Source organism: Rousettus aegyptiacus, unplaced genomic scaffold (genome assembly GCF_014176215.1).
Source record: "Rousettus aegyptiacus isolate mRouAeg1 unplaced genomic scaffold, mRouAeg1.p scaffold_m13_p_20, whole genome shotgun sequence".
Classification (NCBI taxonomy): domain Eukaryota; kingdom Metazoa; phylum Chordata; class Mammalia; order Chiroptera; family Pteropodidae; genus Rousettus; species Rousettus aegyptiacus.
The window spans coordinates 926572-950486 of record NW_023416296.1 but is presented as its reverse complement, the minus strand read 5'-3'; the positions used below and the strand labels follow the sequence as shown (position 1 = coordinate 950486).

At 66.1% G+C, this 23915-nt stretch overlaps 1 protein-coding gene across 1 annotated transcript; it reads right to left on the bottom strand.

Moving 5' to 3' along the window:
- Nucleotides 1-2173: 2173 nt before the first annotated feature.
- ITGB2 (integrin subunit beta 2) lies at nt 2174-23790 on the bottom strand. The gene is given in 18 exon segments (XM_036238128.1): nt 2174-2693; nt 2812-2978; nt 4097-4326; nt 4703-4922; nt 5193-5437; nt 5529-5716; nt 6963-7103; nt 7876-7965; nt 9945-10040; nt 10920-11075; nt 12011-12252; nt 12902-13072; nt 13237-13420; nt 13754-13842; nt 14087-14147; nt 22870-23022; nt 23321-23364; nt 23367-23790. Coding segments are annotated over 18 exon segments (2949 nt in total). The 5' UTR covers nt 23776-23790; the 3' UTR covers nt 2174-2630.
- Between the last annotated feature and the right edge of the window lie 125 nt (nt 23791-23915).

The following is a 23915-nucleotide window of genomic DNA, read 5'->3' as shown; positions in this document are numbered from 1 at the left end:
GGAAGTGGGCGGGGCGGACGGCGCTGGCCAGTGCGCAGCCGCGGGCCCCGGCGCCCCGCCCGCAGCCCCGCCCCCTGCGGCGCGCGGCTCAGCGCGCCTGCGCGGCTGGAAGCCCGACCGAAGTGGGGCTCCTGCCTGCCGCTTAGGACGCCGGCACGACCGCGAGGGCTGTTCGGAGGGCTCGCGTGTGCCATGGCCTTACCCCTGGGCAGGCTGCCGTGGGCAGTCACGCCCCAGGCCCGGAACTTCTGTAGGCTAAGGCTTACCTTTGCTGCCTGCATCAAAGCTAACACTTTGAAACGCCAGAGTAACCCTCTTTGGAGGCCCCTCGGAGGCGAGCGCCCGCCAAAGGAGCTCATGATCTCGTTACCTATCCTATAATTGCATCGGAGATGCCCCCGCCTGGCTTTCTCCCACCTTCATGTGAACGTCTTTACATTCCTTCCTTAATTCCAAATGTGTAAGAGGAACAGCAAAACTGCCATTCGGCAGAGCGTTTCAGATCTTGCTTCCCTGGCAAGTCGTCAGTTAGGCTCAAATAATCTCAATAAAGAAATCCTCTACAGGTTTGGACGTTCCTACATTAACACCTGGTAAAACCCTTACCCCTCCGAGGGGATCCAGAGGAAGGAGAGCAGTTTGGGGAAAGACGCCGAAGTCCCCTGGATGCGCCTGTGCCACGCCGGGTGGGGGCACCTGCACGGGGTTGGCATCAGTCCAGGGCGGGCCCGGCAACGTGCAGCCCACGTGGCAGGACAGGCTCCCCTGCGAGGGGGTGACCACGGGAAGGGTTTCGACCGGATGGTAGAGCCACCAGCATTTCAGGGGGGCCTGGCCCTGTCTGAAAGCGACCACGTCATGTTCAGTTGAGTCGGAACAATTTAGGTGTGGAAAATAAAGCCCGATTGTCCCCCGGCCGTGGGACTGTGTGGTGCCGCTGATACGGGACAGGGTCAGTCTTTGGCTAGTCCGTTTCAAATACGCTTGTTTATGAGGAGGGCCAATCCCCAGAGTGGGGCACGAGTGATGCCGGGTGACAGCTAGAATGATGGGGACCGAGGTGGGAGCATGGGCACGGCCCTTGTCACCCTGTGGAGGGAGAGGTGTGAGGCCCGGGAGGGCTGAGGAAACACGCCCAGCCCCTTGAGACCCCAGGAGGCAGGAGAGGATGTGGAAGTCAGAGCTCTGAGCTGGGCAGGTGGGAGCTCCACACAGCCGGTCGGCCCAGGTGGAAACGAGGGAGCTTCCTCTGTGGAAGGGGGAGGTCAGCAGGACAGCCGGCGGTGAGAGTCACGAGCAGTTCAGTGGGCCAGGGGCTTAGTTCCACGTCTCTCGGTCTCGCTCTAGTCCCTGTCATGTGCTATCCGGCACGTGTCATTTGCAACTTTATGCTGGCTGTGTGGATCCACGTGCCTCCAGGACACAGGATGTAGCCGTGTTTGCCGGGCTCTGTTAGTGTGTTTAGAATGAATGGACGTTTTTAAATGGAGAGTTATGCCGAGCATGTAATAAGAACTGAATATTTCCAGGGGAAAAGGTCAAGGCTTACATCGTTCGAACCCGTGCTGTGCACAAGAACGTAGACTCACCACGTGCACCTCACAGCCACACCCCTCGTGCGTCCGTGCAGCAAAGAGACGGGAGACAGCAAGCACCACCGCGGGGCGGAGGGCGGCAAAGTCTTGCGCTCCGGCCATTTCCCGGGGGATCCTAGGACGCCCCCACCCTGACGGGCTCTCATGGGCCACACTCAGACCCTGGCTCCGCGAAGCCTGCTAACATGGTACCGGTGTCACTGGGTCAGCCATGGCGCCCAAGCCCCCCCATGAGACGGCCCGTGAGAAACAACTCACTATACATTAAGGGCTTGGCTCCCACTGCCCATTCCTCAGGAGCAGGTGTGCAGCCAGGCACGGGGTGGCAGACACCGTTTCCCGCCTCGCTCTGCCCTCATCAGGAGCCCAGGGACCCCCTTTGGCAGGGCTGTCCCCGGCCCTCTGCAAGCTGCTTACATGTGGGGCAGGGCCTGGGACCCACAGGGGCCTCGCGTGCACAGCCAACAGGTGAGGGAGGAGACGAACAACAGAGCCCCGCACAGACCAGAGTCCGCCCGGCCCCTCTACCCCCCGAGTGTGGTCCGGGCAGGGGTGGGGGGTGCAGGAGGACACAGCGTGCAGAGCCCGGCCTCCATGGACAGCCGCGACGGAATTTATTCACCTTTCCACACACATGGCCGGGGACCAGTGTAATCAGTGGGTGTGACATCTACCATGATTAGGGTGCAGGAACAAACATGGGTTCACCGCCCCGAACAAACGCCCGTTCTCGTCTCTACACGGGAAGGCGTGCACCTAACCTCGTCAGGCCCAGAGAGCCCTTCTTCTTCTCTAAGGTCAGGGGCGGGGGGGCCGCTTCTCCTGGTGAGTCTGTGGAGTCACCCGGCCATAGCTGTCACTTTGAGGGCAGAAGAAACTGGATTTTTGGTTAATGGATGAAATGGTCAGGCGTCGGGAGCTGCGTGCATGGGAGCTGCGTGCATGGGCGAGGTCGTGGTCCGCCTGGCGGAGGAGATGTGGTCGGGGGTGCTTCCTTCTGGTCGGTTCAGATGGCCTCGTCTTCGCCAAGCGCCCCTAACTCTCAGCAAACTTAGGGTTCATGACCGTCGTGGTGGCGCTCTTAAAAAGGGGGTTTTCCTGTGTGGAAAAGCAGAGGGGGCTTGTGGGTGCCGCCGGGGCAGGGGCGGGGGCAGGTGGGCGTCCACGCGTGGGGGTCACGCCGGGGCACCCTGTCCCCCCGGGGACAGCCACTCACGTTGTTCCACTGAGACTTGAGCTTCTCCTTCTCGAAGCGCTTGTACTCCCTGAGGTCACTCAGGTGCGTCAGCGCTTTCCAGATGACCAGCAGGAGGACCCCGATCAGCACGACTCCCGCCACGGTGCCCCCCACAATGGCAGCAACGTTGGGGCCCTCTGGACACTCTAAGGTGAGGAGGAAGCACGTGCACCCCCAGCATCAGCATCCCCTCTGGCTAGGGGCCCAGGGTGTGCCCGGGCCCCAGGTCGCTGCACAGTGCTCAGGTGGACAGCTCTCAGCCACCGGTAGGTGGGAAACCGCCCAGCCAGGCCCCTAGCCAGGGAGGGGGCAGGGCCACGGACAAGGCCCCGCCCCGCAGTTCCAAGTGAAGCTGCAGAGCCTCTCGTTCACAGAGGAGGGGGCCCAAGTTGCCCACTAACCAGGGTGGCGCCCCCTGGCCCCTCGCAGTCTACGTCTACCCAGGCCCTCAGCGGTCTGTGTCTGGATTTTGAAAGTACTTCCGGTGTGCCACCTGCTCTCCTGGGACCCTGCCAAGGCCTCCCGCTATGTGTGCAGAGACACCCATCTGCTCCCCAGATTCACAGGGCCCCGGGCGACCAGTGCCCGGCGCCTCCGACCGCATGCCCCCTGTCCCCTCTGTCTGGAGCGTCATCCTCTGGTCTCAGCTCTCCTCGTCGTCCTCCTCCTCCTTCCGGCCTCTGACCTCAGAAAGCACCCCCGACATGGTCTTTGCATCCTGTGTCCCCAGCTGCAGCCCCCTGCCCTCTCGGCTGGTGTCCTGACACGTTGGCAGAGGGGGTCCCACACCGCTTCACGTGGCTCCGTGAAGACCGGGTTGGTGTCTCCACATCCTCAACGAAAGCTGGGCCGGCAGGGACCCGGAGCCGCACGCGCAGACAGCCCGCAGGTCTTGGGAAAGGCGGAGCGGGGCTCCCGGGCCCCTGGCTCCCCCAGGGCCAAGCTCTGAGTACGTGAATTGCCCGCAGCCCACGCAGCTGTCCCTGGGCCAGCATGGGGCGTGTGGCTCTGGGACACGGGGCTTCAGGCCCTGTTGGCCTTTGTGGGCAATTACCAGCCCAGGCTGTGTGGTCAGCCCGGTCAGCTTCTGTCCCCTTGAGCAAGGGGACAGGCTGTCCACTGGTTGTCACGCACTTCGAGGTGACGTCAGAGATAGCGCGGAGGGGCCAGGTGGCAGGACCACGGTGCTGGACGCTCGCCCGACCCCGCCAGGCCCCCCTCCCGCCAGGGCAGGGCCCCCCCGCCCCGGGCCGCCGGGCCTCACCTCGCTGCTCGTCCACCAGCATGCTGTACTTGTCCATGCCGTCCTGCTGCCACAGGGTGTAGTTCAGCCAGCAGCCCTCCGAGTCCCGCTCCCTGCACCGCCGCGTCAGCCCCGGGTGGGCGAGCCGCCCAGGCTCGGGCGCGCTGCTCAGCAGCGTCAGGTTCGCGCAGGCCCGGCTGCAGTTCTTCTCCAAGGGGCCCTTGTCGAACTTCAGGCATTCGGCACAGGAGCTGCGGGCGAGCGACAGTGTGAGCGCGTGTGCGAGGGAGCGCGCCGGCGCGACAGGGCTGGAGGGTGCGAGGGTGCGTGGGGGGGCGGCAGGGAATGTGCAAGGTCAGGAGGGGGCGCCCGTATCGGGGAACGGGGCAGCTCGGTGGCAGGTCCCGGGGGCTCTGGGTGCCTGTGAGGCCGAGGTCGGAGGGGGTGGTCCTGGGGAGCGGGGCGGGCGTGCCCGCTGGGACCGGGAAGGTGGACCTGTGCCGCCCGTAGCTGGAGGCGGGCAGCCCGCAGGGGCCCCCTGTCCCCTCCCGGGGCCTCAGCCAGGCGAAGGGCGTGTGCGTGGGCTCGTAGAGACACCAGGCCCGGCCCCGCGGAGGGGACACTCACACGAGCTTGCCGCAGGGCGAGTGGCAGCCAGGGCAGTCCTCGCAGAAGGGCAGCTGGTAGCCCGTGTTGCACATGCACGCATTGCACAGGCACTGGCCGCGGCCGCTGCACACGGCGCCCCGCACGTTCCGGCAGCCGTGGCTGGACTTCTCGCACTGGCAGGCCGAGCCCCCGAACCCCTCTTTGCAGAGGCACTTGCCGCAGGAGCACTCCCCGCGACCTGGGTGACAGCGGGGCCAGCGCAGAGTCACAGCTGCTCAACGCCAGACCCACCGGCCTGGCCCCTGCTCCCCAGAGCCCAGGCCAGGCCCTGCTTTTCCTTCAGGTCTGTCCGCCTGTCTGTGCTCAGTGTCCGCACGCCCCCGCCACCCGGTCCGCCCGCCGGCCCCGCCGGCCCCGCCTGCTCCGCCGGCCCCGCCTGCACGCACCGGTCCGCATGCCCCCGCCACCCGGTCCGCCCGCCGGCCCCGCCGGCCCCGCCTGCACGCACCGGGGCCGCCGCACACGTGGCCGCCGTAGCGCTCACAGTTGAAGTTGTCGCACTCGCAGAACTGCCCGAAGACCTTCCTGCCGGGCACGTCGCTCGCGTGGCACACGCACTGCCCGCAGATGCAGTCCCCCAGCCCCGAGCAGATGACGGACACGTTGTCCTTGCGGCAGTTGCCCTCCAGCTCCTGGCTGCTGCGGCCCTGCGTCTGGCACTCGCAGTTCTTGCCGGTGTAGCCGGCGTCGCACCTGGGCGAGAGGGCCGGGTCAGGCCTCCTCCAGGCCCCCGGCCCTGGGGTCACCGTGCGCAGCCGCCGCGGGGGGGGGGGGGGCGCCTCACCTGCAGATGCCGCACTCCACAGAGCCCTTGTTGAGGCACAGGCCGCGGTCCCGGCCCACGTCGCGGCAGTGGCATGCGCACTGGGGAAGGGCCTGCACGGTCACCGTGTCCGAGAAGCCCAGCGCCCGGATGACGAACGACGTCTCCGGGATGCACTCCGCGGCCGTGACCTTCACCTGGAAGGTGACCTGCGGGGCACGGCAGGGCTCAGGTGAGGCTGGGACAGCGCGGCCGCGAGGCCGCCCCCAGGTGTGTGTGGGGGTGCCGGCCCCTCAGGGGTCCTGGGAAGGGCGCCCAGCAGTGGGCGGAGGGCAAGAACGTGGGACACTCTGGGTTTCTCTGGAATTTGGGTCTTGAGATGGGAGAAGAGAGAAGGAGGAGCCGGCCCGGCGGTGGCAGGTGCGCAACACCACGACCCGCCACCTCTGGCTTGGGCTTAGCTCGCGGGATGGTCTTTGGAACACTTTCTGCTGCACGTGCGTTAGCGAGGATTGACAGGGGACTTTGCAGAGAACGTATTCTTTGTCCCCCATCCCCAAACATCGAAGCGCCCAAACCCCACAGGAGGTCGGTCCTCCATGCCGACGGCACAGCTCTGTTCTGACCTGAATGAGCAGTCAAGGCCGTGGGACAGAGCACAGACCCCGCTGGCCACCCGCACACCAGGAGGGGGCATCAGCGCTGAGCCTTGGCCAGTTTAAATGCAGCCGCTGCCACAGCAGAGTGAGGCTGGGAAAGGTGGGGGGGGGGGAAGCCATCGCCAGTCGCGAGACTGAATGATCCCCGGGGGCTCACCCAGTGCGAGGAGAGCATTCGGTAAAAATGCATGGGCAACACTGAGTCTGAAGAAATGCCATGTTTGAAGAAATGCCAATGTCATATTTAAAAATGACCTAACAGCAAGTATTTCATAGCCAGGAAAAAGAAAAACGTAATTGTCATGGTTGCCAGGAGCTTGAAACAGGACAGTAACTCAGCGTTTACCTCTGAGCATCTGCTCGGCCTGTGCGTTAATGTCTTTGTCCATAAACAGCAGAAGCAGGACCGTCAGGAAAACCGCCCCGCCCCAGACCAGCAGCGAGGGGAAGGGCGCCCCGCCCTCCTTCGCCAGACGCCCTGTTCCAGCGTCCGCGCCCAGGGGGCGCTGTCACCCGTGCGGTCATGCCGGCTGCCCCCGGCGTCCTCGGTGCTGGGCAGGCTGCCCCGTGCCAGTGCGAAGTGCACCCCCTGCTGCTCTCCGTCCACCTGAGCTGGACAGTCCCAGGAGGGTCGTCTGGCCTCAGAGGATTTGAAGGACCAGGACCTGCCTGCTGCTGCTGGACCTTGGCTCCTGCCCCTCCCTGACTTGTTTCTGAGTGGAACCTTTTCCCCAGGGGCACTTCCTCTAGCTGTCGCTGGGACAGAACCTTCCAGAACGCTGGGATGGAGGCTCACCGGGTTGTTGATCTGGACGCCGTCACAGTCCCCTCTGGGCTGGTTCACCTGCGATACTCCGTTACTGCAGAAGGAGTCGTAGGTGACTTTCAGGGTGTCGGGGAGGGTGTTGTGCTCCAGAAAGACGCGGGAGGACAGTTTCTGTGGGAGAAGAGTGGCCCCTTTCACGGAGGGTCGTCCCGCGGGCCCCGGCCTCTCCGGGGCATGGCCCTTGCACGCCTCCCTGTTCCTCGTCCCCCACCCTCTCCCCAGAGGCCCGCGGAGACCTGGGTAGGTGCCTGGTCTGCGTCCCGGGGGGGTGAGGGCTGCTTCCCAACACCGGGGCCCTGCCGTCCCATTCACCACTGAGCCCCCGGCGCCTTGCACAGGCAGGAGCCAGAGGCTGTTTAAGTGAATGAGAGACACAGAGAGAGGACAGAGAGAGAGACAGACAGACAGAGACAGACAGAGACAGAGATGGCGACAGAGAGCAGGAGGGAGGGGGCCAGAGATCCGCGGCACCGTCCTTGTGAAGACAGGATGCCACCCGCAGCGGGGGCTCGAGGAGGGCCCAGTTTGGGGTCTAGGCCTCCAAGTAAGTACAAGACGCCCTCAGAATCGCCCCGTTAGGGCTCTAACTTAATCTAGGGGCACCAGCGTCTATCGGGTGCTCCCGGGGAGCTGTGCCGGGTGAGGCCACGGGGACCGCGGGCCAGAAGAGGCCCTGACTCGTGTTTCAGAGAGGGCATGGGTGAGGCCCTGGCGTGGCACTGACCACACCATCAACGAGAGAGGACACGGCGGCCCCATGGGAAGTCCAGGGCCAGCTTGCCCGGAGGGCCGAGGGTGGCCCACGCGAGACAGGCCTCGGCTGTCCAGCCTGCCCTCCTGACGGCCGCGGCGGTGGCGTCTGCACCGGGCACCGGGCACTCACGTTGTAGGCATTCTTGATGAGCTGGACCACGTTGCTGGAGTCCTCGGACAGCTCCCCGACCGCCGACTTGGGGATGATCTCGGTGAGCTTCTGTCAGGCAAGGAGGGCAGGCGGGTCACAGGGGCACCCTGGGGGCCACAGGACCCCACGTCCAAGAGTCCTAAGACCCAGAGGGCCCCTTCTGTGTTGCTGAGTGGTGCAGACACCCTCCTCCCAATTTTGCAGAGTATTTAGTTGGCAGCTCGAGGTTGGGGAGCGCTGGCCAACGGCCCACCACATGCTCTCCAGGAAAAGCCCCGAAGCGTCCCATCTGCCAACTCTGCTGGTGTGAACACCCCACCCCCGGGCCGACTTGCACTGGGGAGCAATGCGCCTCGCCACAGGCCAAGTTTCACACAGGCACCGATGGCCAGGCGTGGGGAGTCGAAAACTGAGCATTTCTGGGGGTTAACATCATCGAATCTTAACAACGACCCTGCTAAGAAAACCTGACAGCCGGCTCTGGCAGGCCAGGTTCAGCTGGTCCAGCAGCACCCTGGGGTCGCAGGCCCAAGCACTTGCGATGCAGACAGGTCTGGTGCCCCCCGCCCGCCCCCGCACCCCCTGCCCACACCTGCCTTGGCTCAGCTCAGGGCTCGCACCATCTTTCACAGAACATGGCACCACTTTATCCTACAGACGTGACCACTGGGTCATTCTCCTGCCTCGGAGCCTTCCATGACTCCCCAGAATGCACAAGCCCCCTCTGCCTCCAGCGCCTGCCCCCTCCCGCCCTGGCGGTGGGGCTCCACTGTGGCCTCTCCCTCCCGCGCATGGGGACTGGGGCCGCAGATGAGCCAGCGCACGCTGTCCGTACAGGCCAGGGGGCGTCTGGACGCCCATTCGTCAGAAGCATGGTGAATGGGAACACTGCCCAGCGCCTTGTCTATGCTGTCGGGGGCAGCGTTTGGGGCTCATGTCTCCCCCTAGCTTCTGCCCCATCACCGCTCCTGCTCCTGCTGCTCATAGCAGTACTGGGGCCAGGTCCGACCTGCCGAGAAGGGGCCGCCACCTCCCGTAACACAGTCAAGGTCTCGACCCGCCGGCGCTGGGGCCGCTGATGCGGGCAGTCTTTGGACCTGCCGCTTCCGGCCATCAGCCCTGCAGGGAGTTAAGCCAGTGCCCCTGTGGCTTGGCCAGCACCCACCACCTGCCCCCTCCGCCTTCCTTGTGTCCCTGGAGAGGTCCCGTCCTTGCTCCAGAGTCTGGGAGGAGTGACGGCAGCAACTGCTGGTCTCGCCGCTGGCCACGGGCAAGTGCCCTGCGCCCCACAGGCCGAGGCCACAGCAGGCCGTCGGCAGCAGCGGAGGGTCGAGCCGAGTGGAGGGACGGTGAGGGCCCAGGAGAGCAAGGCCATCTGTGCGAGGGCGTACCCCGCCCAACTGCGGCAAGCCGAAGCGCAGCAAACACAACGGTGACACGAGAGGGAGGCGAGGAAGGACAGGGAAGCCGGTCCAGGGACAGGAGACCAGCCGCGCGAGCGCCTCCCGCAACGGAAGACTGTGGGAGGCACAGTGATTCGGGGTAGGGCCAGGAGGAAGTGATCTCAGGATGCGGATGGTTTCTGCGGGCGGGGCCCAGGCAGGGGTGAGGGGTTATGTGCCAAAGCCCGCTGGCAGGCCCAGGTTGGTGAACTTTCCTGTTGTATCTTACACTTCTGGAAATTGCCCACATTCAGGTGAATGTGGATACAAAACAGGAGAGCTTTCCCTGCAGATTCCAACACTTGCTACATTGTTGCAAAAGCAGAAACCTCGTGACTAACACCAACCCGAGGCCAATGTGCTGAATGTTGCAGACCGGGAAATACCCCTCTTTCATCCCCACGGAAATGTCACGTGACCGAAAGAGGCCTCCGGCTCCCCGGCAGCAGTGATCACATCCCCCCAACCGTGGTCCCAGCGAGGCCGCCTTCCCACGCGCCCGGCCCGCGGAAGCAGAACAAGACCTGTGGTGACACTGGACTTTGTCATTGTTCTGCTGACATGGCCGCGTCCCACCCTGTTGCTCAAGACCTCGAGCCCACGTACCTCGTAGGTTTTCACCATCCTCTTGGTCACGGCGAAGATGGGCTGGATGTTGCTCTCGGCCAGTTTGTGCGCCAGCTGGCCGACCGACGGGTAGTCCTGGATGGGAGACGCCCGGTCACTCTGGCCCCAGGCTGGAACCAGCCGTCCTGCCCGCCCGTGTGCAGCACCCGGTGCCAGGAGCGACCATCCAGGGCCCAGAGGCTGAGCCCTTCCATGCGCCACCGCCAGGGCCCTTCTGACTGACGTTGACAAGTAACAGGATTATCAGGGAGACTGACGATACTGCCCCTGCCCCGCGGCCTGGGACGTGCTTGTGATCCGGGCACTAATGAAACTGACAGTCGCAGCCCAGGCATTCAGAGCGGAGACGGGAGTAGGCATAATGCTGAGGTGCCCACGCTGTGGGGTGCCAGGGGACTCCTCTGCTGTCTGCTGGGCAGGTCTCGGACACCGCCCCCAGCACGGGGCCTTAACCTTCACAGTTGAAGGACAGGCTCAGTTTCAGGCAGAGGCGCCCCAGAGCCTCAGCTGTCATGCTGGTCCTGTCCGAGTTGTGGGCCCCTGAAAGCGACCGGCAGCATCCACCCAGGAGGGCGTAGGCTCCAGGCAGGTGCCCTGACTCACAGCATCCCTCATTCCTTTCAACATCCAGCGCCGGTTTTGGGGTGCAGATGTCACTGCGCGGCAGGCCATGCGGACGCCCACGAGGGGCGGTGGGGCGGGCCCTGGCTGCGTCCGCAGAGCAGAGGATGTGCGATCTCTCCTGGCCGTTGACGCTCCCCCACCTGGCCCTCCTCCCCGTCCCTTCCTGCCCCGCTGGTCCCAGCCGTGCACTCTCGGTGGGCCTGGGGTGACCCTGGCCTCCGGTCCCCCAGGCTGCGCCACGGATGCCTCTGGCCCAGTGCTCCCTCCCCTGTCGCTGTGCTGTGTACCCCCCCCCGCCCCCCGCCCAGCACCCCGGGAGGGGACACTCACAAACTCATTGCTTCTCTTGTACATATTGTCCTCCAAGTGGCAGCGGCCGTCATTGGGGGTCAGGATGGCGCCCAGTTTCCCGTCCCCCGCAATGTGGAAGCCGTCGTCCGTGGCAAACACCAGCAGGCGCGTGACGTTGCGCCAGCCAATTTCCTTCTGAGAACCAGACGGCAAGAGCGCCGGCCTCAGTCTCCGCCTGCGGGCCCTCGCAGACGAGAGGGAACCAGGCGCTGTGCCCGCCCCCGAAAACCCGGGGGGGGGGGCATCCACAGACAGGACCCAGGCCGTGCCCCCGCGTCTTGACTCAAGGAGCCGTGTCTGGTCCAGATTCTAGCACCCGGGGGGTGGGGATCAGGCTGAGCACCTTCTGTAGGGGGACAACTTCCCAGTGCCCGGGTACACGCGGCGGACCCGAGGCACCGACATGTGTGTTTACGGTAAGCTACATGCGTCCCCCGAGGCCCAACTAGTGCGGACCTGGGACCACAGCCCGCGGAACAGCCCCAGCGGAGAAGAGACGCCACCGTGGACATGACGGCGAGACTGTAAACACGCGGCCGACGCCGCAGGGAGGGGCCGAGGGGCCCCGCGATGGGCGGAGGCGGCGGCCCGCGCCTGCGCCCTGAGCGCCGCGTGTCTGAGGTGCGGTTCCCGCGGGGCAGCCGCAGGGGTGCAGGCCGGTGCGTGAGGGGTCAGGGCTGCACCGGTCCAGACACCCGGCTGGGGGCTCTGAGCCAGGGCAGGGCAGGGCCACTGCGCGGGGGTCTGGCCAGCACGGCCGACCACGCCACGTGACCCGGGCGGCTTGGCCAGGACGCCCCCTTCCCGAGGGGCCCGGGGTCGGGGCGGCCCTGCTCCAGGGACCACCGGGATCGGCCCCTTGGCGGCGTCACTTGCCGAGGTGGCTTGCTCAAATCGAGGCTTCGAGGATTTGCCCCGCGTCCCAAGCGGACAGCGACACCTGTGGGTGGCCGACGGCGCCCGGGGGGGAGGCACCCAGAGCACCTGTAGCCGGCGAAGTCGGCCCGTGTCTGCGGGACCGGAGCCCCACACTAGAGCCACCTGGAGCCGAAGCCGCGACAGGGCCTCACCGGGCACGCGGCCACCTGCATCATGGCGTCCAGCCCGCCCTCGGGGGCGTCCAGGTTCCCGGAGATCAGCTGCTTGCCGACCTCCGTCTGGAACTGGTTGGAGTTGTCGGTGAGCTTCAGCACGTGCCGGAAGGCGAACGGGGGCTGGCACTGCTTCTCCTTGTTGGGGCACGGGTTCTTCAGCTTCTCGGGGTGCGTGTTGACGAAGGGGAGCACCGTCTTGTCCACGAAGGACCCGAAGCCTGGGGTGGGGCGTGCGTGGGGAGGCGAAGGCGACGCTAAGCCGTGAGACGGCAGGACCACAAGCCCTCGGTCCCCCCACCTGGCACAGGGCGGCGGAGAAAGCAAGACTGTGCGGGGCGTGTGAGTGCACAGGGGTGTCAAGTGTGTGCGCACGTGCGATCGTGTACGTGTGCGAGCGTGCGTGTCCCGCGCACCGAGACAGCGCTTGGAGGCGGCAGGCGCGGGGGTGGCACCTCCTCCTCTGCCCCGCGCGCTCTGCGCCCGCGGCTGCGCACTGCGAGCGAGCGAGTCCCTGCCCGTCCGGCTCAGTTAGGGCCGCGCCGCTGGCGCGGTTATTCCGCAGTCCACGTGCTTTCGGGGTCTTTAATTTTCCCCGTAACTAGCACCGTGGGATTATTCTCCTCCAATGTAACCAAGAACAAAAACGAGGAGACAGGAGGGGAGGAGGGGGCTGGGCGGTGTCGCAAGTGCCAGGGTAGCAGGCACAGGGGAGTCCTCGGGGAGACGCCCCGGGGCCCTGTGCGGGTGCCCCCAACGCCGTGCCCTCCCACCCCTGCATGGGTGCGGGGGAGGGGGTCGCAGGGTGGGAGTGAGGGGCGGGATGGGGGTGGGGGGTGGAGTTGGGGGTGGGCGGGGCTCGGGGCTCACCGATGCGGCCAGACTCCGTGATCTCGTTGAGGGCCTGGAGCAGGTCGCCCCCCAGCTTTTTGACGTTGATGAGGTCGTCCAGCATGGAGTAGGAGAGGTCCATCAGGTAGTACAGGTCGATGGGGTAGCCCTTAGCGCGGCGGAAGGTCACATTGAATACCGCCGCCTGGCCTGCGCGGAGATGGGGGGCACGTGGGGCGTCAGAGCCTGGCTCTGCCCGGGGCGCCCGGCCTTCTGAGAGGGCCATGGCGCAGAATGAGCTCCCTTTTACAAAGAACACAGAACACGGGGCTGGAAGAGACCCGGGCCCCTGGCACAGCGCGGGGCAAGCCCACCTGGTCTCAGGTAGACCCTCACTCTCTGTGGGGACAGCTGCTGCTTCCTGCCCCTGTCCTCGTCCTTCTGGGGCTGGGCCAGGCTCCTGGGGTCCATGATATCGTCAGCGGCACAGCCCTTAGACAGCAGCTGCTCCCGTGTGTCACAGCGAACGGAGTCGGGCTCGCTGGGTCCTGTGAAATTCTGGTGCGGGGAGAGAGTCAGTAGTTAGGAACGGGGACGAGAAAACACGGGGAGCTGTGCGGGCTGCACCCCGCGTCATGTGAGGCGGCCGGCCTCCCTCATTTCCCCCAGGTCTGATAGTGCCCCGTGGCATGGGGACACGGCGAGGGGCTGGACAGCCCCCAGGGCGACACCCGCCCCCAGACGGCCTCTCCATGAGTCGGCCTCCAGGCTGCCCTAGGGCCGGCGGGGTCTGTCTGTCAGACGCCCCTGCGTCCTGTCTGCTGCTGCCCCGCGAGCGAAGGGCCAGGTGATGGCCCTGGGCACCCGGCCGGGCGGGGGGAGGGCTCTTACCAGCTTCTGACACCAGGCGCAGCCGGGCCCCGACTGGATGCAGTCCTGGCAGGTGCCGACCTTGTACTTGGGGCACTCCTGGGAGAGCACTGTGGGCGAGATGAGACAGGCCCCGTGAGCGGAGAGCCGGCAGCCACGGGGGCCTGCAGCGGTGCGTGGTGGCGGGCAGGCGACCAGGCCACGCGCGGGGGTGGGCGGGGAGGGGCGGTCAGCGGGAGGACCCGGATGGTGGGATGAACCAGAGGCGTGTGTGCCAGGCCCCAGGGAGGGGGTCTCCAGGGGGCGTTAGGGTGGGCCCATCCTTCCTGACCCGGAATGTTCTGCAGGACTCACCAGACCCGAGGGACAGCAGACCCGCCAGGGCCAGCAGCGGGAAGCGTTGACACGGCATGTCCTGTGGAGGGAAGGGTCTTGGCGACAGCGCCCGGGCCCCCAGGCTGGGTGACCCCGTGCAGCCCTCCACCCCAGCCGGCGGAGGAGGAGCCCGGAGACGCGCCCCTGCTGCGGGGGGCCTGGAGCACGGGGCGAGGCCGAGCCCCGCCAGGCTCCCTGGCCGCCCTGCGGGGCTGCACGCCAGGGGACCGCGGCCTGGCGGGCCGTGGCGGCCGCACCGATGGGTGCCGGGAGGCCTGCCAGTGACACACGTGAACAGACTGCACACGCACAAGCACACGTGTGCACGCACGTCATGCACACGTGCACACATACGCTGCCACACCCCGAGCCCACTGGACCTCTCAGGATGAGCAGAGGGGGACTCCCGCCAGCAGCACATACGGCCACACGAACACCCACAGACTCACGTCGCACATGGCACACACATGCACATGTGCACACAGCACACATGCACACACGTACACCCACGTACCCTCACACCTTGCACACGTGCACACACCACGCATAAACAGATGCGTACCCTGTCCACACACACACACACGCCCACACACACACAGTGCTGCCCCTTCTGGGTCAGGGCCATGGGCGGCCTCCACACACCCTGAGCCCTCAGCGAATTGAATGCTGAGCCCAGAGCAGAGACTCGGGCGCCCGGAGCCCTGGCGGGTGGCAGAACAGCCTCCCCTGACGCCTGGACCGCCCGGACCGCGCCCGCCGCCTGCTGGGCACCAGCACACGGCGTGCCGAGCTGTGCAGAGCCACCGCTGCCCGCCCGAGGCCCCAGCCGTGGGGCACGGTGGATTTGTCCTCCGTCCGCACGGCCATCCTTACCCAGGGCCGGGGACACGACACAGACACGGCATCTGGCCAAGCGGCTCATCCGGGCGCCCGGCTGCTGGCGCCCCCTGAGGCTCCCTCAGGGGCACCGTGTTGGAAGCCCGGCGTTCTGGTCTCGGTTCCCGGAGGCAGAGGAAGGACCTCTAACCCCTGCCCATGCGGCGGGGCCGGCGGCGGCGGCGTGGTGCAGGCCCGGGCTGGGCACAGAGCAGCTGCGCCCCTCTAGCAGGCCGGGGAGGGTGGCAGGCCTTCCGGGGGCACGGGGGGGCCCCAAGGTCTGAGCAGTCTAGCTGGCTGGGGCCTTTTATCTGACACCAAGAAAGCAGAGGTGCTGAGAAGCCCGCAGCCGGGAGCTCGTGGGCAGGAAGGGGCTGCGCTTTATCAGCAACGGCGATCGGCAGGACGCCCCGGAAGGTCAGGCAGGTGCCAGCTGCTCTGCCGAGCACCGGGGGGCCCCGCGTCGGGGCACGTCTGTCCCAGTGGGCAGAGGCCCCGGCCGGGACCGCCCGCCCGCGAACTGCGTGGTCCCGCCGTGGGCTCTGGGTGTGCCCGTCGGGGGCTCCTGCCTTCTCCTCTGCTCTCCTGCCCAGCCCCAAGTTCCTGCCTCTGTGGAGGTGACCCTGTCCCTGCTCCCCACACGATTATACCCAGGACCCAGAAGTGTCAAAACAGAACCTTCGGTCCTTCCCACTCGGGCGGGAAGCAGGGCTCCTGCCTGCGCTGGCCTCCTGGGCCGCGGCGGCGGGCAGCGAGGGGGCAGTTTGGGTTCCCTCCAGGTCAGAGTTCCCTTGTCTCCCCACCGTGGGGTCACGGGCCTCCATTCAAGGCCGCCTCAGCTCGCCATCTGGGTCAAAGTTCAGCAGCTGGACTGGTGCCCCAAGTGTACCCAGCGAACCCTCAGCTGACCAGCAATGCCCTGGGGCACAAGGTCCAGTCGGCCTCAGGGTAGCACCCCCATCTTTGAGGCTGGAGCTGCTCCAAGCAGAGGGCAGGGAGCCCCATCCCCAAGCACCCCAACCATGCTTGTGGTCTGAGCAGGTGAGCAGGTCCCCCTTTCCTGGGGAAGGACCCACAAGTAGAGCTGGCCCTCTCTCCCGCGGCCGCAGACCAGACCCCTGGAACAGTGGTGACAAGCAGCTTGTAAACAACTCGGTCCTCGCAGGGGGAAACTGAGGTGTGAGCAGCAGCGGGGTGTGGGCCTGGGGACGGTGACCCTGGTGCACTTCCTCCCACAGATAAGGGAGTGCACCTTGGTCAGGGCAAGACCCACAGGCGGCAAGGCCCTGACCCTGACCACAGGAAGCCAGGCGGGGAAGGGGCGGAGCTGCTGCTTCCCCGACTGTTACTTCACTTCACGGGTTCCACCCTCTGGCCACTGTGGAAGCCCCCCCGCCCCTGGCTGAGTGGGGGCCGGACACCTGGACACCTGGGGGCTCAGAAGTGGACCAAGGGAAGGAGGCGGAGTGCGGATCCTGCCAGTCAGCCCTCCCCTCCGCCTGGGTCCTGCAGGATAGGGGCAGGAAGCTCCTCACTGGGCCCAGGGTGGGGTCCACAGTGGGCGTGCCCGGCAGCCAGGCTGGCCCCCGGGGTGCGGGGGGCCCAGGGCTTGAATGTAGTCCCACACCCTCTGGGCGGGATCCCGGTGGTCACTGGGTCAGCCCTTGGCAGTGCCCGAGCCTAGGAGGAGGCCCACCTCAGCGGCTCACTCTGCCTCAGTTTTCCTGTGTGGCCGGGGCTTGCTAGGCCCGCCCCCTGCCCTGGGGAGGACAGCCTTGCATGGCAGCTGTGTGTGGAGTGACCTGAGTACCTGGCGCTCACACTCGTGGTCCCTGCACTCTGTAAGGACGGCGGGCACGAGAGCACGCAGGCAGCCGGGAGGCCCTGGGCTGAGCGGAGGAGAGAGGCGAGGGCAGGAGGGGAAGGCCGTGGGCACGCGCCAGGCCGCCTGGGCCCTGCCCTGCGAGCTCCGGCCAGAGGCTGCCCCGACGGCCCCCCGCCCCCCGCCGCCCCCAGCGCTGGGTACCCTCCCCGCCAGCTAGGCCACCATCTCCCCGGAACTGAGACACCCCGCTCGTCAAGACGCAAGATGCAAAACCCTAAGCCAGGCAGCTGGAGAAAGGCCAGGCCCCAGGGACCTGCGAGAACCCCGGCCCCGCCCAGTGGGGGAGGGATGGTGCAACCCAGGGCAACTGGGGGAGCAGCCCCCCAAGTCCCCTGCACCGGCCCCCTTCCCGAGACCCTCAACAAACGCCGCCAGGGAGGGCCCACCGCACCGCGGACGAAGCGCTAAGACCTCAGGTTCCAGACGCCGAAGGAAAATGGAAGATGTCTCAGATCACATCCTCTCTCGAAAATGTCCCCATTTGGCAAAAGACGAGAAAGGGGAACCGTTGGTGGAGAAACAGGACTTCGAGTGAGAAGCGGAGGAGGCGCAGCATCTGGGGGGGGCGGGGAGGAGGCTGGGGTTGGACCAGGCTCCCACCGAGGCGCAGACCCCCAGAGGAGGCCACTCGGCGTCTGTGGCCTCACTGCCCCTCGGCCCTCCCCTCGGGGGAGCCCGCCCTTGACCGCCCATCAGGGCCAGAGAATTAACCCGGCTGGGCGGCTCGTGAGAGGCACCGGATCGCGTGATGGACGGAGAGCGGGGAGCGCAGGTGAGGGGTGTTCTCCTGAGAAGCGCAGAGGAAGGGAAGGCAGGGGCCCCTCCTCCTCCTGGAGTGGACGTGCCAAGGCTGCTTCACGGAGAGAGGAGTGAATGCGAACTACGGACTCCACAGAGGCCCTGGCCTTTTCAGGCCAGACGTGGCGTCAGCGCGTGATCTTTCTCCGCGAGGGGCCCCGGGAGGACGCAGCCTCCCGCTCTCCAGCCCTCCAGCCCCGCAGAGGCTCCAAGTGCCTGTGGACAGAGTCGCAGCTGTGAACTTCACCGTCGCTGAACCCCGAGAACAGAAATTTGACTAAATGGAATAAAGCGAGACCTCCGGCCATACGCACGTGAATTAGAAATTTTAAAAGGCTGCCGAATATCTCTTAAAGAGGAAATCAAACTCACGCTCACAGACATTTTGGAAAAGAGGGTGACGCAAACGTCCTCCGAGCAGCGCGGTGGGACCTCTGTCCCCTCGGGGCTGTGAAGCCGGTGCCCTAGATGCTTCCCCGCCCGGCGGAAGGACAGTGCGCTCGGCGGGGTCCGGAGTGAGGGCGGCGGCGGCAGAACTTCCCCGAGGGAGGCGGGAGACACACGGATTGGGGCAGAAGTCGGCGAATCAGAAAACCAACGAAAAAGCCAAAATCGGTAAGGGCATCGACACCCATTTCCTGGGAAAAAGCAATTAAATGGATCGCCTGGAAGAGGAAATGCGTGAGGATCGGTGGGGAGCCTGGAGAGGAGGGCGCAGGGTCGCGAGCGCCCTCGGAAGCTTCGGGCCCACAGCCCAGTCTGGTCGGAGGCCCAGCCAGCGGGCGCGAGCGGGTTCGACGCCGACCGCGGCGGGCGCACCTCGCTCAGCCCAGCGCCGGGTGGCGGTCAGGGACACGCCGGCTCAGTGCCCGTTCGAGCCACGGCCACGTAAACTCGGTTTCAGGCGGTAACGTGATGAAAGGCGTAGACGAGTGTCCACAGGAAGGACGCCCTCGGCGTGAACCCTCGGGGCACAGGAGGCCCAGCGGACAGACGGCGCTGAAGCAGCGGTCGGTCCACGAACACCGAGTTACGGCGCTGCCGAAGGAGAGCGGCGATCTGCAGCCCCAGGGGTCGGCAGGAAGGCCAACGCCGCCCGGAGGCCCGGCCGGAGCAGATGCCGCCGCCGAGCCAGCGTCTGCGAAAGTCCCCGGGCGCGCGGTCAGCGGTGACGACGGAAGCAGCTAGGGTTCTCGCTGTCCGGGGCGAACGTCCTGAAGGCGTAGAATGTGCCCCCCCCCACCCCCGGGGCCTGCACGGGCCGAGCCGGCCACCCGGTTTCGGGGTGGGGAGTGACTGGGGAGGCCGGTAAAAGCGGAGTCGCCCGGCGCGTCCGGCGTCTCTGCGTGGGGCCGGCGTAAGTTTTTCATACTTTCTTCGCTATTTTTGTCTGTATTTTCCAAATGTTCTACAATAACCATATAGACTTGTTTGGTTTTTTTTTAATTCATACATCTAAAAAAATCTGGGCCGCGTGATGGGCGACAACGAACGGCCCTGAAGGGTGTCCTCCCGGCTCCGGACGCGGTCGGCGTTCTGCTCCCGCTGCCAACACCTCTGGGGACCTCGCTGTCCCGTGGAGGGAGGGGCAGGGGATGGCTGCGCGTGGTCCATTCACTCGTCACCCACCACTCCAGGTGCCCGTCTCCCGGATGCTGCGGTCCAGGAGGCACCGCCCCCAGGGGACCCCTAAAGCTGCCAGTGAGTGGAGTCATGCTGCGTGGCCACAGAGGACTCTGCACCTCAGACCCTCAGACCGGCTTGATCTCGGCACCCAAGACGCCCGGCCTCCACCGCAGCCCCGCACCTCCCGCCAAGGAGAAGGAGGCCGGCCGCCTTCTGCCGGGCGGAGGCACTGGCTGTGGGGTTCCGGGGTGCGGGGTGGGGCCCCATCATGGCAGACATGGCCAATCTCCATAGGGAGCTTCCACCAGCGGGCCGTGGTCCTTGCCTGGATGGCCACTCAGGGCTGGCCCCATAGGAACCGGACTGCGCACTGCCCACAGCGCCCACCCTGCTGGGCACCTGTGCCCCCGGCCTTACCCCAGCCGCACCCACCGGGGGATGCGGGGCCTGCTCCCCATTCCACCAACGGCTTCGAGAGATTCAGTGCCTTCCCCAAGCCACACAGCCAGGACAGGCGCCACGGCAGGAGCCCCATCGGCCTGACCGCGGGGCTGGCACTCCTGAAGCTATGCCCAGCAGCTGGGCGGCTGCAAACAGGCCATCACGGCCCTCTGAGCCTCAGTTTCCTCTCCTGTCCCAGAGCGCCAAGGATGGCAGGACAGTGAAGGGCATGCGCCAGCTTGGCCAGCACCATAGGCCACGGCGGCCGGCTCCGTGTGCACACACTGGTCCAGACGGCGCTGAGAGGGGATTTCCTAGGCGGCGGGAAGGTTAACTAGGAAGGCCTGTGAGCGCAGCGTGGGTGGGCCTTGCCCGATCAGTCGAAGGCCTTAAGAGCAAAGACTGCGGTCCCCTGAGGCGGAAGGCAGGTCCACGTCCACACAGCTGTCCAGCTCCAGTTGCAGCTCCAACGCCTCCCTGGGTCTCAGGCCTGCCCTGCAGAGTTCGGAGCTGCCGGCTCCTCCCCTCCCCTGCAATCGCGTGAGGCAGCCAGCTAGGCAAAATGAATCCGTCTCCGCATGCACATGCACACACACACACGTGCACACATGCACACAGACTCGCACATGCACACACACGTGCACACATGCACACACTCGCACATGCACACACATGTGCACGCAGACACATGCACACATGCACGCAGACATGTGCATACGCGCACACAGACACGCACATGCACACACACATGTACACACGTGCACACATGCATGCAGACATGCACATGCACACATGCACGCACATGTACACGCAGACACGTGCACACATGCATGCAGACACGCACATGCACACACACATGCACACATACACACATGCATGCGCACACGCACACTCAGGCACACACATGTGTGCACACATGCATGCACATATGTACACAGACGTGTGCACATAAACACACGTACATGCACACACACACACACACACACTCACACTCACTCACACCACGTGTCCTGTCTGTCTGTTTCTCGGGAGGACCCTGACTGCCCGGAGCCAGGCTCGGGCTCGGGGAAACTGGCTGGAGGTGTTTGCCACGGACTGGGAGAGGAGGGGGTGGCCGCACCGCAGCTTCCTGCTCGTGGCTCCAGAGGCCGTGAGGGCGATGCCGCACGCCCCCCGCCCCCGTGAGAGCCCCGGGTGGTGGCATCACACCTTCCCCAGAACCCGGACGACCCGCGCGACACCCTTCTCAGACATGGGCTGTGTGCATCTTGTGCTGAGTGGGGACCCGTGTGAGGGGAGCGTTCAGAAGCTGGGCTCTGCCGCCTGCTCCCCGACGCCCCCCAGCTCTGCCACTGGGCTGCTGGGAGGGGCAGGGGCCTAAACATCCTCGGCTTTCACAGGAGGGGGTCCTGGGCCAAGGCAGAAAGGCCGGCCCAGGGCGCAGGGGGGCAGGTCCAGGTGTTGGCTGTGCCTGCCAAGCCCGTGCCACGTCAACAAGATGCCCACTTGCCAGTGGTGGGGGCGACTGGAAACCACCAGCCTGGTCAAGGGCTGCTGCTCCGCCCGTAGCCCACCCCGCCCAGGAGAAAAGGGCTGGAGGGCTCTCTGCTGCCCCTGGGGGCACCCAGCGGCACCCCTCGCCCTTCCGCCGGCCGCCCGTGGGGCTCCGAGTGAGGCAGACGCCCAGCTTGGTGGGAAGCTCACGTCCAGGGCGAGGCCCAGGGCCAGTGGCCAGGGCAGTCACCGGTGGCCCACTTTGTCTGGGAAAGATGGGGTCTCAAGACCACAGGGCGCACTGAGACGTGGGGCCCCCGCCCCACCCCCCTTGGCAAGGCGGGGTTCAGCAGACGCCCTCTACCAGGACCCAGCCCACAGGCACAGGTAGGCCCAAGGTATGACAACGACAAATCCAACACCTCGTGTTACGTGCAGCTTGTGCAAAAAAAGCGGTGGGCGTCCTGACTGGGCCCAGCTGGGCAGGCGTCACCTGGACATCGCCAAGACTCTGACGGCCGCCCTGGAGCCGGGGGTTCTCAGCAGGGCCAGACCCTGTCCTCTGGAGGCTCACGAGTGTTGCGAACCCCTTGCAGGCAGTGTCCTCCTCTGTGAAACGGGGAGCGCCACCCCGTGACCGTGCCCCAGGCGGACGCTCACCAAGTGACAGCTGTGCACCGAGGCGAGCCCCCTGGACTCGCATCGCGGAGCCGGCCCCGCCAGCTCCACACGGCTGCGGGCTTGTCACCACCCCGCCCACGTCCAGACGGATCTGCTGGGGGAGGTGGGCTGGACGAGGGGGTAGCCATGCGTGGGCAGCCTCGGCGGCCCCCAGGCTCCAATGCCCCTGCTCCCAGGAGACCGTGAGACAGGCCTGGCCGTGAGAGGTTCAGGTCACACACCTAATGCTTGTCACCCTGATTCTCAGCCGTCACCCAGTGCCTTCATAGCCTCAGGCCTGAGCTCGCCAACCTTCGAGAATCCAGGAGAAGCAACAGATATCATCAGGAAAATACACCGTGTACACACGCACACCTCACACATATTTACACACACACCACACACTCACACGTCCCTCACGCATACACACTCACACTCAGAGACGCACACACACGCAGACTCTGCCGGGGCAGAGCAGCCCGGGCCGCTCCGGAGGCGTGAGGAGAGGAGGGTGCACTCGGCAGAAAGAGGAAGGCGCAGTGGCCAAGCCCCGCAACGCCCGTCACGGCCCGGCCTCACACAGCCTGGCCCGGGGCCCACCAGCTGTGGGGAGGGCTTGCTGACCTCTGCCGGGCCTGGCAGCCACGTGCCAGGGGCTCAGCGGGTGTTTGTGGGAGGCCCTAGAACTGGCAGCGGAGGCCCGGGGTCTGTGCCCTGTCCTCTACCACACCAGGACCCGGTCCCCTGGGTTCGGACACTCCTACCATGCCACCCAGATCCACCCGTGGTGGGCACAGCGCTCCCCTCGCTGGACCTCAGGAGAACGGCCCTGGAGCAGATGGCCCCAGGCTGGGGAAGCGGACCAGGGCCACCAGGGCCACCAGGGCCCTTGAGAAGGAGGCAGCCACTCCCCAGGGAAGAGCCACAGGAACTTGTCCCCATTAGAAAGGCCAGCCTGGGCACAGGAGCCCCGGGCACTCACCGCGCTTGACAGCCTGAGGCCGCGGCAGGGGCGTCCGACTCGCTGGCAGGGGCCTCTGGGCTTCTGCCCACTCTGCAGCCGGCTGGGTCTGTGGCACGGCTGGGACGACGCCGGCCAGCCGAGCCCCTGATGGTGAAGACGCGATGCTTCCTGCTGTGAGGCGCATGGTGAGGCGCCGGGAGGAAGTAGTTACGTGTGGGCGATTGCGGCACATGTGGCCCGTCAGCCCCGGCCCCCTGCTCTGCACCGGCTCCCGCGCGGGCTGTCGGGGGGGACACCGGGACCCCCCAGGTGGGGCCCCACCATCCGCTGTGTGCGCCATGGCGAGATGCAGAGCCGAGAGAAAGCAGGCATGACCGCCGGGAAGGGGGGCCTGTGGGGTCCCCGAGGGACTCGCCACATGCCAAGGAGGTGGCTGTGCAAGGGAACAACGGGGACTCCAGGGACTCACGGAGGGAGTGCCCGAGAGACGGGACCGGCCCGCAGCCTGAGCGCCCACGGTGGCGCGCACCCTTCCCAGGAGCGGCGAACAGGGGTCCTAGGGGCCCATACTCGGTCACAGAGATGGCGAGGAGCAGGGGGGCCGCGGCTGGAGAGTGGGGGCAGGGAGCTGGCAGAGCTGCGGGTGCCCTGTGACCAGCCCTGTGCCCGCGGGAGGCCGGAGGGAGGAGGGCAGCCGGCAGAGGACACAGGCCACGGACGTGCCAGACCCCGGGGAGGACCCGGCTGGAGCTCCCGTGTGCCCTCGGGAAGCGGCGGGCCTGCAGCGAGGTTCCTCCTGTCCTGTCGCCGCACAGACAAGGCAGCGAGGACAGAGGGAGAGGCACGGAGAGGGGGCGAGGGGGACAGGGGGACACTGCGCAGGTCACAGGTTAAGAGACTCAAGAGCCTCTCCACCGACCACATCGCGGACCACGCAATAACGCTGTTACTCTTCTCCGTGTGACAAAGGTTTTCCGATTAGGTTTAAGAGGCCCAACCTTTAGTTACCTGCGGAGACACTGCAGTTGGCGCAGTGTAACCTTTCTGGTTTGCGCCCAAGGACT